This window comes from Anguilla rostrata, chromosome 14, assembly GCF_018555375.3.
Source record: "Anguilla rostrata isolate EN2019 chromosome 14, ASM1855537v3, whole genome shotgun sequence".
NCBI classification, from domain to species: Eukaryota; Metazoa; Chordata; class Actinopteri; order Anguilliformes; family Anguillidae; genus Anguilla; species Anguilla rostrata.
The window spans coordinates 1,357,689-1,371,567 of NC_057946.1; the positions used below are offsets into that span (position 1 = coordinate 1,357,689).

Genomic DNA, 13,879 nt, shown 5'->3' on the forward strand with positions numbered 1-13,879 from the left:
GGGAGAGCGGGGGGGGCGGGATAACACTCGCATTTCGAGAAGCTGGAGCCCCCAGAGGACAACCCAGCGACCAGAGAGCAGCTGTACTCTTCTTCTCTCTCTTCCTCCTCCATTTTGAAGTGTTTGCAAACAACATTTTCTGGTTTACTAGAGGCACTGTCTGTTCCTCTGGCCCAGAGCCATTCTGCCCCCCAAACCCCCACCCCACCCCGTCCCCCCAACCCCCCTTTAATTCACCTCTCCGTCTGCCAAAAATGACTGCTGAGCACTAAAGCTGTGCTGGAGCTGTAGGCCATGGATACTCAAATCTGACCCTGGTTTTCTTTTCTCCCAGGTAAAAAACTGAACAACAAGCGCTACTGACTCACCAGACAGTCCTCACACCTGACACCCAGGTAAAAGGAAGGCTGGAAAACCAGCAGTTCTCGGTCCACAGGGACTGCAAGTTGAGGGGCTTTAGATTTTACAGCATACCTGAGCCTCTGGAAAAAGGTTTTTAAAGAAAAAACAGGTGAAACTTCATATAGTAACAAGAGCAGCTTATTTCAGGCCTTGGTTCTGACTGGGTCCGGGTTTTTGTGTGTGTGAGCTGGACTGACTCATGACTGGGAGGTCTGAGATCAAGAGACAGACGTTTGTTCAGCGTTTTATTTTTATTCCATGAGAGAGACGGTCTGGGCACTGCAGTCTCAGGTCTCAACCGAGGTCTCTCATTTCTTCATCTTAAAATGGCGGGGGCAGCGGGGTGGCGGAGGAGGAGGACAGATTCCACGCGTTCTTCGGAGAAAAAGCCAACATCAAAGCTCTTCCTGCACCTTGTGGCAGAGCTAACGACTTCTTAAGCGCGAGCGGGACTGTGACCCGCATCACAAAGCTGTTACAGACACCACCGCCGCGCTACCGTTTCCCGCTAACCCGCGACCCTGCCACACACACTCAAACCATCACCAAATGTTCTGCCCCTTCTGTGGGAAACAACAAAAACAAGAGACAAAAACCAATACCATCACATATAAAAACAATATCATATAAAAAAACATGACATGGACCTCGGAAGCCAATCAAGATCAGAGGAGAACGATTCGGAATGTTGCTCTTTCGTTGGCAGTTGGTTGTCAGGGAGACGGGCGAGCAGCTTCAAGCGAGTGACATCATCAATTGTTCTGGGTCTCTGGGCCCACCTGCCCCCTCTCCCTGTGGGACGGACACGCTGTGGTCCCCTCTCTGCAAGGGCCCGGTTCAGTGAACGAAGACATTAGCCACGCAAGGAGGACTTGGGAAGGAGACGGCCTTGACCCCCCCCCCCCCTTGCCTCCTCACTCACCCCCCCACCCCCACCCTTCACCCTCAGCCCCCTGGGGAAGAGGGACAGGGAGAGAGAAGGGCACTACATTAGGGTGATCCTGGAACAGCCACACCCCACCGAGCAGCTACCCAGAGAGTCAGGTGACACGCGCACTTCTCTTCCCGCCCAATTATCCGGAGCGGACAGGAGGCCGTTAGGTTCTGTATTCCTGCGGGACCCTTAATTCTGCCGGGGGGGACCCATCGGGCCAACGCTGCCCCCTCGGGTGGACCCAGGACAGAGGCGGGAGCTCAGCAGTCAGAGGCCACAGGCTCACACACAGGCCTCCATTCAGTCAAAATGGCTCCATAACACAACAAACAAATGCGCATCTTTTATTTTCTTAGTTTTGCAGACTGAAATGGCAAAATGTGTCCACGTAGAAAAGCGCTTAGATCCATGGAAATGTTTCCAAATGGCCACCAAAGCATACGACCCAGCAAAATATGCTGTAAAAGACTGGTGCCATTGCAAAATTAATAATAACCTGCATTGACAACTACACCAATAACCACATTATAATTGCAAATCAGGGTTATGTGAATCATAAATCAGGAGAAATGGCTGTCACAAAGTATTGACAAACATTGTCCTATAATGACCTATAACGAATGTGACAAACGTATTTTAAAATCAGGTCATTTTGAGAAAAATAATTCATCTGAACTGGTGAAATGGACCGTCTATTTCTCAAAAAAGGAAAAAAAAGACAAAAAGGAAAAGGGAACATCCTATAAGACAAGAATTCTGTTGGAATTTATAACGGCCTATTTATGGCAGTAAAACAGGTGTTAAAGTTCAGTATTACTGACGCAAGTTCAGTTCGCTGCCAAAATCTGAACATCGCTAAGACTCAACAGACGTGGGTTCCAGTGTGCCCCATTCGAGAGCTCTACGGTATCTGGCAGCAGCAAAGACTGTGGTCCAAAATTTCTCCAACACTACAGTTGGACGCATTTCCACCTTTCATATAAAGACAGAAAGAAAAGTACAACATGAAGAAAGAAACAGATTTTTATTTATTTTATTTTTTGTGTTTTTGAAGGTGGACAGTGAGAGTCCTCTGAGAGCTTTCAGACATGTTCAGGCGACATAGCTCAGGAGGTAAGACCGATTGTCTGGCAGTCGGAGGGTTGCCGGTTCAAACCCCGCCCTGGGCGTGTCGAAGTGTCCTTGAGCAAGACACCTAACCCCTAACTGCTCTGGTGAATGAGAGGCATCAATTGTAAAGCGCTTTGGATAAAAGCGCTATATAAATGCAGTCCATTTACCATTTATGTTCAGCTGCTCATGTGGAGGTTGGCTCTGCACTGAAATTCAGCCACACAGACCGTTACAAGCATTACATCGCATCGTTTTAATTTAGCGGACGCTTAGCCAGAGTGACCTACAGTAAAGGAGATCATCACACTGCTTTAATTAAGCAGACGCTCTTATCCATAGCGAATTACATCAAAAACGAACTGCTACATCACATTCCTGTTCATTTGGCAGACGCTCTCATCCAGAGTGACTTCAAACGAGCGAGGACACAAACTCATCTCCCAAGACTGCCAGACGTGGTTAAAAACATCTGAAAACTGGCGAGCGCGCGCAAAACTCAATAAAGCGCTAAATTTAAGCTGACTTGTACCAACCCAATAAATAACCATAATGCATGGTGTGAGTTATGCATCATAATGCATATGAACGCCCCATTCACATGGTGGTGCTGTACATTAGTCATTGGCTGGGTCCTCCGATAGTCTGTGAGATAGAGCCCCTTGTTTTTGTCTGACTGATTTTCCAACAGGATTTTCAGGATTTATACTTTTTTTTTTGCCATTTAATAGATTTTTTCATTCAGAACTACTTACGCAGCCAATAATTTTATTTCTATAAAAACTAATCCAAATATATAGATGAATATTTACTCTAGCAGTTCAGGTTAAGTAGGATGCCACCAGGGGCACTACCAGGGATTTAGGGCCCCATGAAAAGATCTCTAACTGGGCATCACCTCCCCAGACCACCCCACCCCCGCACAGTTACAGCCCAACTACAGAGTCCCTCCTCTTTCTGTAGACGAGACTGCCGCTGTACTTTAACAGTCCAACAGAAACAGCGCTGCTAACGGCTAACAGCTAACTGAACAGTGCCGCTCTTCAGCTTGTGCTCGACTCCTCAATTAGCGGAATAATAAATGGCACTGCTATGGTAACTAAACACCCTGCTTGTAACTAACACCACTGCTATGTACTAAAACACCACTCGCATGAAACTAAAACACCACTTGCTATGGAAACTAACACACTGCTATAGTAACTAAAAACCGCTGCTATGGAACTAAAACACGGCACTGCTATGTGTAACTAAACCCTCTTGGAATACTAAAATCACTGCTATGGTAACTAAAACACCACTGCTATGGTAACTAAAACACCACTGCTATGGTAACTAAAACACCACTGCTATGGTAATTAAAACATCACTGCTATGGTAACTAAAACATCACTGCTATGGAAACTAAAACACCACTGCTATGGAAACTAAAACACCACTGCTATGGAAACTAAAACACCACTGCTATGGTAACTAAAACACCACTGCTATGGTAACAAACACCGCTGCTATGGAAACTAAAACACCACTGCTATGGAAACTAAAACACCACTGCTATGGAAACTAAAACACCACTGCTATGGAAACTAAAACACCACTGCTATGGTAACTAAAACACCACTGCTATGGTAACTAAAACACCACTGCTATGGTAACTAAAACACCACTGCTATGGTAACTAAAACACCACTGCTATGGTAACTAAAACACCACTGCTATGGTAACTAAAACACCACTGCTATGGTAACTAAAACACCACTGCTATGGAAACTAAAACACCACTGCTATGGTAACTAAAACACCACTGCTATGGTAACTAAAACACCACTGCTATGGTAACTAAAACACCACTGCTATGGTAACTAAAACACTACTGCTATGGTAACTAAAACACTACTGCTATGGTAACTAAAACACCACTGCTATGGTAACTAAAACACCACTGTTATGGTAACTAAAACACCACTGCTATGGAAACTAAAACACCACTGCTATGGAAACGTGGCCCAGCTTATTAGCGAAACAATACAAACCAAAGCTGCACTAATTATGGCAGAATAATAACATGCAAATCACATGCAACCGAGTTTATTACTAAGCCCATAAATATGTCCATGCAGGAAGTATTTCTGCTCTCATACAGGAAGTACTGCTTCCGTGCCGAACTACCATCTAATATCCCTTTACCATAGAGTACCATAGACTAAACCATAGGCGATCTTTCCCCTTTACCATAGAGTACCATAGACTAAACCATAGGCGATCTTTCCCTTTACCATAGAGTACCATAGACTAAACCACAGGCGATCTTTCCCCTTTACCATAGAGTACCATAGACTAAACCATAGGCGATCTTTCCCCTTTACCATAGAGTACCATAGGCTAAACCACAGGCGATCTTTCCCCTTTACCATAGAGTACCATAGGCTAAACCACAGGCGATCTTTCCCCTTTACCATAGAGTACCATGGACTAAACCACAGGCGATCTTTCCCCTTTACCATAGAGTACCATGGACTAAACCACAGGCGATCTTTCCCCTTTACCATAGACGATGACTGTGGCGGTGGTGCTCCGTCGCTTGGCCACGATGTTCTTGGCCACGCAGGTGTAGTTGGCGGTGTCGGACAGCCGCGCCTGCTTGATGATCAGGTTGTGGTCGATGGTGATGTAGAAGTTCCGGTCGTCCGCCGGGTCGATGATCTCCTCGTTCTTCAGCCACTCCACCTGGAGAAACATCGAAGAAAAAACATCAATGAGAGAGAGGAGGAGGATCTGAGCAAGATCACCACACTTTCATAGTAATCTCATCTCCCTTAAAATATCCACATGAAATATTTACTACCATATTTTACCCATAATGCATTCTATTCATTTCTTTTTTTATTTCATTGGAAAATGAGGGACATCACAATTTATACATTCCAAAATATGGAAAGTGCATCAGTTTTTAAAATAACGTGAGCCTTTATAGCGAGCATCAATCTGTCGCGCCTCTCGATTTATTTCCGCGGTATAAAATGGCGCTTAAAGGGGAATATGGTGTTGTTCTTGGAGTCTAAAGCGGCTCCTTGACTTCTCATGACCAGTTTTCCTTTCACCAAACGACCCGGGGAATACATTTCCAGTGAAGAATACAAGAATGCCCTACTGTTCTCGGGCTTTGGACTGAGAAAGTCACATGACCCTGCTTCAAGTCCACCATGACTCACAGCACTGTAAATAAAAGAGCAAGACTCAGCCGGTGGCAAGGCTCTGTGCTTCCCTTTTTATTCACAAAAACAGTTTGACAAATTAAAGCCATAGTTCACTTTCGTGAGTTTATTATTTTTTAAACACAAATAAAATGTACACTCCTAATGTATGTTTTTGACAGGCCCAGACAGTTTTTCGCCTGCGATGTAGGGTATTTTAGATTCAGCAGTTACTGATGACCGGCAGTATTTACCATGACTGGTACAGGGAATTCAGGAGAAAAAAACAGCCCAAGTGACCCCAAAGCTGCTCGCTAAAGATCGCGAAATTATGCTTCCACAGGCCGTACATATGAACGCATTCATTTTACAGTGAATATTCATCCCAATTATGAACATAAATATCAATTTTTATATTGTGCCCATATTTCTCTCCATGAGCGCAGGAGTCTTAGGTTGTATGTGCCATAGGAAATATTTTCTACTAAAAATAAGATTGAACAAAATAATTTGCTGAAAAGTAATCAGGTAATAATACTGTCCCTGGAGGCATGATGTTGCAGCTGCTTTTGGTGTAATCTGAAGTGTGTTTTCTTACTTTAAACCACAAACTCTGAATGCCCCAATACCAGCCATTATAAAACCCACATATCGTCAAAACCTGCTATATCTAAAACATCCTCTCCTTCTTCATATGCAAAAGCTGTCTGGGCCAACAATTGAAAACATGTATTAAACTTCAGTTTCAGATGAATTCATAATAAAACACCTGCATTTATCTGTAAAGTTCGATGAAATCCAGACTATAGAAACATTATCGTAAAAAAAAATAAAATAAATCTGCACCTGAAAAAGAAACGGTGTAAAACACTGCCACAATCTTACTGCAACATTGCACAACCACTGCAATAACCTTTTGCTCTTAAGGGGAATGACCTTCACGTGACCTCTGAACCCTCACCCCATGTCCCCAGGATGGCCCCTCCTGTCACAGGCTAATGAGGTGGAGCGCTACAGGTAATGGCCACCATTAAAACCATGATATGGAAACGACAGCGCAAAAGAGGTTACACAGCCGACCTACAGCTGATAGGTCAACTGTAACACACTAAGTGCCACTGCTGTATTCAGCTGTTAAGTAAACACAAAGCCATACAGTTCCTCATCTGCTTTAAATGCTGTATAAGACCACGGACTGTAAACACAAAGCCATACAGTTCCTTATCCTCTTTAAATGCTGTATAAAGCCACAGTCTGCAAACAGAGCCCTTCTTCTGCTACACCTTTGATCTGTCCCACGAATGGCAGTTTGATTCTCCCTGGCATAGTCTGTGAGAACGTGGCATCTGGCACTGAAACTAATCTCTTTTCAGAAGTCCTGCAAGAGAGCTAAAAAAAAAAAATCCCCACTCAAACTTCAGTACTCGCGCTTAAGTAATGAAGCTTGACTGCTTGTGTCGCCCTTCCTTTTTATTTCATGTTCCGCGTTCATGTTTCGAGCTGATAGGGGAGCTGTGCTCAAACTACAAATGCGTAATTTCCCTTTTAATTTCTGGCAAAAATTTACAAAAAAATGGCACAAATTTGACTACAATTCCCATCACACCACAGTCAGAGAAAGGGAGATTTGGGCATCTGGTGGCACAGCCTGTACAGCTCTGATCAGATGCCCAGCTGTGATGTCACATCTCTTGTTTTCCCTCTCTCTCGCTCACCAATCGCCCTGTCTCTCTACACTGTCCTGTCCTTAAAAGCTTGAAAAAGACTAAAAAATATATATATATATATTTTTAAAAGTGATCTTGCAGTGAGTCGGAGGAAGACTATTTGTGTTCTGGTTGAGGAGGTAGACCACGATTGCCAAACTGACCGGTGGTAGGTCGCAGGTGGCTGATGAGGTGCAGTCCGCCCCACTGATGCCACGCTGACCGATGCTGACGCCAATATGACCCGCTGTGTGGAGCTGCTGAGCACCGTGCCAACATGCCCCATTAAGCGAAGCAGGCGGGCACCGCTGGTGCCGACTCAGTCCGATATCTGACCCGACGCCTGACCTTGGGGCCCAACCACACTCTGGAGCAGTGCCATAACCGGAGTGAGCAAACCCGAACCCCTTCCTTTCATACCTTCAAGTTTTACGGCCCTGAGGAACCGCATTAGATCCCGCTGAAGCAGCCCTTGCACAAGCTAAGCCTGTAATACAGACTTAGCTACACTGATACACGCTTCCTGAGAATGATGAGTTGGTCCCTTTAGGGTCATCTGCCCCCTCCCTGAGACTGCCGGGACTGCACTGCACCAGGTCCGGACTGCCCTCCTGCCTGACCCCCAGGTGGGGAACGACCCCCCACCTCCCCATCCCCCCCCCTTCATTCAGGACTGCAGAGTCTCCCTTAGTTTCCCTTACAAACTCAAAACTCAACGCTTCAGTCCACACCTCACCCCCCCCCTCCAGCCACAGAACCAGATACAGCCCATCCTGGCCTCTACACAAGCCTTATCGCTGGCCCACTATGCACTTACACTTGGACCCTCTGTAGTGCTAAGCTCAGCTGCAGTAAAGCATGCAGAAACTTAGGGCTGCACTGGAGCTCAGCTGCAGTAAAGCATGCAGATACTTTGGGCTGCACTGGAGCTCAGCTGCAGTAAAGCATGCAGATGCTTTGGGCTGCACTGGAGCTCAGCTGCAGTAAAGCATGCAGATGCTTTGGGCTGCACTGGAGCTCAGCTGCGATAAAGCATGCGGATGCTTTGGGCTGCACTGGAGCTCAGCTGCAGTAAAGCATGCGGGTGCTTTGGGCTGCACTGGAGCTCAGCTGCAGTAAAGCATGCGGATGCTTTGGGCTGCACTGGAGCTCAGCTGCAGTAAAGCATGCAGATGTTTTGGGCTGCACTGGAGCTCAGCTGCGATAAAGCATGCGGGTGCTTTGGGCTGCACTGGAGCTCAGCTGCAGTAAAGCATGCAGAAACTTAGGGCTGCACTGGAGATCAGCTGCGATAAAGCATGCGGGTGCTTTGGGCTGCACTGGAGCTCAGCTGCAGTAAAGCATGCGGATGCTTTGGGCTGCACTGGAGCTCAGCTGCAGTAAAGCATGCAGATGTTTTGGACTGCACTGGACTGCAGCCCCTGAGAAGGACCTAACAAATAAATAACCTGCAAATATTAAAGTGGTAATAAATGAAAAGATGGATTTGATTCATGGACGAGAACAGGATAACTTGGAGTATGATTGATTGTGACCTTAGAGGAACATTTTGTCCGTATTATATCTTCAAATATGTCCTTCTTGCAATGTGGATGCTATAGGATGCACAAATGTGCATGCATGTTGTGAGAAAAAAAAAATGTTGATAAAAAATATTTAAATTGAATCATTTGTAAATGTACCCTTTAAAAGGAGTGTCAAAGTCAGTTCTGTGTTGTGTATTCGCTGATGTGTCCTTCTGAGTCAAGTTGTCAACCGATAATGGTTTTCCATAGACAGTCACATTAGTACTTGCCATAAGTCTTCATGCTACAGCAGGTAGGATTTATAAATGAGGTGCATGAAGTAATCTGTCTTATAGACAACAACCTGCACACCTGAGCTGCTCCATTAATATGAAATAAATTTAAAAAACTGCCTTTGATCTGGGATGACTCTATTTAAGACCAAGTAAATTCTGTAAATACTCTCCTTAAGGCAATATCATTCTATCTTTCTGAGACCCAGCCAAAAAAATTGGTTTTTAGCATTTAGTTTTTTGATATAATACAAGTGCCCTGGATGACACGTGTTGCAGCAGTAAATATTTTCAGTAATAGTATTTATTATCACTGACTGTCCCTTGTTTCCAGCCCTGCTCCTGGAGATCTACCATCTGAGTTCCTCAACCAACAAGCCGCCTTTCAACGCTAGGCAGGGCTGCCACCTGTTCTGGATCTACCGTCCAGTAGGTTTTCACTCCAATCATAACAGAGCACACCTCATTCAACAGCTAGAGCAGGGCTGCCCAACCCTGTTCCTGGAGATCTACCGTCCAGTAGGTTTTCACTCCAATCATAACAGAGCACACCTCATTCAACAGCTAGTTAGTAAAATTAGCAATTAGCAGAAGCAGGTTGGCCAAATTATGGTTGAAATGAAAACCTACAGGATGGTAGATCTCCAGCGACAGGGTTTGGAATCACTGCTGTACAGTGAACCGTGAACCTACTCAACACAACATTCTGTTCCTGTCCAAAGCATGCTGGGATAGGCTCCAGCACTCCCTGCGACCCTGACCAGGAATAAGCAGGTTAGACAATGGATGGATGAATGGATGGATGGACATTTTGTGATGTGTCCTGTCATCCTCAATAAGAACAGCCATTCATTTTTAAACAGGAATCGCAGAATGTAAAGGTCTGTGATATAACACTGAAGTAGATTTTGAATCCTCTACGCAAGCAGCAAAAACATATCATTATAATGATAAGAAAGACAGCAGGATGAATGAAAAGCAAACAGTGTATGCGGATCAGCTACAAACACACAGGGTTGTTTGATGAACAAATACCCTGCTTAATTTGCCAAAACAAACAAACAAACAAACAAACTCACACGTGTGTGTGCGCATACATACATACACACACAAACTGACAGCAGGAATTGCGTGGAGGTATGCGTGTGTGTGCAGGCACGTGTGTGTGTGTGCGTATATGTTTGCATGTGTCTGCGTGTGTGCAGGTGCGTGTGTGTGTGTTGTTGTCGTGCATGTGTCTGTGTGTGCAGGTGCGTGTGTGTGTGTGTGTGTGAGTGTGTGTGTTTGTGTTTGTGTGCGCAGGTGTGTGTGTGTGTGCACAGAATTGTTGCTGTGTGTTTGACTGTGTGTGCGCAGGCGTGCGTGTGTGTGTTTGTGTTTGTGTGTGTGTTGACAGTGTTTATCAGTGCTGTGAGACGTTAGGGGGAGGACTGCAGCAGCAGGTTGCTGTGAGGCTGGAGTGTTATTTTTACTCCTTTCACTCTGATAGGCATCCTCTGCAGCCGCTGGAGCCGAGCGAGCAGTCCTGCCTCATACACATGCTGTTTACCGCTGCTCCCCACACTCTGCGCTTAACTGAGCAACAGCAGCCCCGCTGTTCCCTGCCTTTAACCTGTCAAACCCACCCCGCACCCTGCCTCCCGAGTGCTATCCCAGGCAGGAGCGTCAAACCCCATTACAGCAGGGCCACAGCGAGGGCTGCTGCTTTCTGGAGTGTTTCAGTGTCCGCGATTCATTCAAGTCACTGATTGGCTAAAGAGTCTACACACCTTATTCTCAAGGGCCTTAATTGGCTGCTGACTGAATGGGAACCACAGATACCTGCAGGCACTGCGGCCCCCCAGGACTGGAGTTAAACCTGCAGGCACTGCGGCCCTCCAGGACTGGAGTTAAACCTGCAGGCACTGCGGCCCCCCAGGACTGGAGTTAAACCTGCAGGCACTGCGGCCCTCCAGGACTGGAGTTTGACACCTCTCATCTAAGCTTATCCCCAACAGGCCAACAGAAATCAGCCCAGTAAGAAAACAACCAATCAAATTATTTCAAATAACATTTTGAATTATGACGTCACATTATTCCGCTGTCAGATGTTGAAATAATGAGCAAGTTTTCAGGTTGTTCTAATGTGGCAACACTGTTGCAGATTTGCGGTGAAAAATATGGCTGTGAAAGAAATGCCTATTTTGAACATTCATATAAGTTTATGAAAGCAAATTAACTTAGTTCCTTTTCACATTGTTATTTTATGCCAATAGATGAGTTTTCCTTCCAAGACAACGTTCAAAACAAGGACAGTTCTTTATTAGAATCTGTTGTATGTATCTGTCACACGCTGAGCTACATCCTCAAATAATGTCATTGCCACTGAATAAGCTGGCAACAAAAATATTTAGTTTTGAAGAAGTTTAATCATAACATTTTCAGGCAACAAATAAGTAGAACACAGAAATTAATTAGTGGGTCTGAAGATGAAAAATAATCAAGATTGCATAACAGAATTTAATCAAAACCCTCATTTGGAAAATAATCATTATTTATTTTCGTACATAATTGCATTTCAGATGTTAATAAAATGTGTTTCCCTATTAAGGAACCGTCATTATATCTATCGGATGCGCTCACTGTGCCACAGAGCTAAATTTCTATTTTAAGAGCATCATCAGTATATTCACATTATCAGACTTGAGAATGTAAGAACACTGGAGCAGCGCCCATTTAACAGACAGATCTGTCATGCCAATTATACAAAATAATTACAGCTGAATGTGTCTCATCTCGCTCCTTTCTGCGAAATAAAGCACATAATGGCATCATTAGCGTCGGGGCAGCGCACGTGGTTCCCATGCCACGCAGGGGTGAGTGGGATCAGTTACACCAGAGCGAACGGGAAGATGGTCCTCCAGCTCATAATTATATCCCATGAGCCTCTGCTCTGATTAGGGAACTCTAAGGGCCTGGACCTAATCAACAATTCTCTCTGAACTTTGACTCACAATTAAATCTTTGTTAAACTTTTTCTTCAGAAGTGCATTTGATGAGTTCGTTTTTTTTTTGTTTTTTTTCCCAAATGCTAAAAATAACCAAAATGTGGTTGTGAGAAAAAAATAAATAACTAAAATAAAAGCACATGTATTTAATTCCGGCATCAAAGTTAAGGACAAATGGTGTCTGAGAACAGGCCTAATTGTTTAAATATTCCCATGTTACAGCTGTAGCCCCAACTCACCACGTTTAGCTCTGAAAATCACCTAATCATTTAAACGCACACTCATGATTAAGCAACATAAATTACGCACTATTTTTGAATAATAGCGCAAGCCCATAATAAAAATGTGAAAATCAACATCAGATCGAACTTGAGAGCTGAGAGGAGCTGAGGGCCCCTGTTTTTAATTAAGGGCAGAATCCGCAAACGCATTGTGATGGTCTTGTGCCCATTAAATCCGTCACATCTACCAGAAAAACATTTTTTTCTCGATTCACAAAACAACCGCAGCGGAAGGAGAACTCACGCTAGTCCCCGAATCGTGGAAACTGCGCGCGCTGCCTGCGTCCGGCGTGTTTACACCCAGCCATCTGCACAACGTTCAGCACCAAAATTATATTTTTTATGCAAATAGGGTTCAATACACGGTGTGTCTGATTCACAGAGATTATCACCTGCAATAAGCACGGGTTCGTTAAGACAGCCTGTAGCCTGGTGGGAACATACATCTTTTCTGCAAGAATATCTTCGGAGTTAACAGCGACAGAAATTACTTGCAATTACAAGCTGAGTTATGCAGCACACTACAATTGTTTGATGACTAAGATGACCCTGAGCCTAACCCCTGACATTTGTTTTCTGTGTAATTTTGTCGTGCCGAGACAAATATTCAGCCAACTCCAATAACCACGTTACTTCGATAATATCATTCATTCAAAAGGGTACAATTCACTGAACTGCGTTAGTAAGCTTTTCCAAGAAATACTGTAGAGGTCAATTTGCCGGTCAGAACCAGCAAACTCATCTGAGGCTTAGAGTTTCCTCTTACTCATTATTAGTCTGGCACCCTTATTTACGTCAAATTAAAATTTATCCCTTGCAAAGTCACAGGCAAGTTTCCAGCTAATGCTATTGAACCACTTTATTTGTGCATTTGAACACCACTTTGACACCAAGAACTGTTTTTACCACCTCCAAGGAGGTCATGTGATGACGTCCATCCGTACATTGGTCCGTCCGGCCATGACAGACACATCTGCAAACAATTTCCGAATGGCGTGAAACTTTGGTCATACTTTCTATGAACCAAAACATATAATTTCTCATAGCTGCATTCATAGTACCTTATGATGCACTTATAACTCACTATAAACACCACTATTAGCACCCATAACAACTCATAGGTAATTATAACTGCACTTGTAATGTTATATTAATTATTGCTATGACAAACCATAATACCAAATGAGATAATGTATTATACCCCTGCTTGCTAAGAAACTGTGCGTTACTACGGGCCAGGTTTACATACATAAAACTTGCAGCATAACATGTGGCCTGACAAGGGTGCGTACCCAATGTGTGTGAAATTAACGTCTTATGTACTAATCACATTTTGCCTATGAAGCAGAGCTTGAATGAATGAATGAATCATTGCATTTATATAGCACTTCTCTGAACGCTCAAAGTGCTTTACAGTGATGAGTGGGAACTCGCCTCACCCACCACCAATGTGTAGCGCCCACCTGG

At 44.4% G+C, this 13,879-nt stretch overlaps 1 protein-coding gene across 1 annotated transcript in view; it reads right to left on the reverse strand.

Moving 5' to 3' along the window:
- Nucleotides 1-13,879, reverse strand: part of LOC135239000 (netrin receptor UNC5C-like) — a 184,074-nt gene that overhangs the window by 40,021 nt on the left and 130,174 nt on the right. Inside the window, 1 exon segment of the mRNA XM_064307276.1 lies at nucleotides 4,993-5,173. Coding sequence (XP_064163346.1) covers nucleotides 4,993-5,173 — 181 coding nt within the window.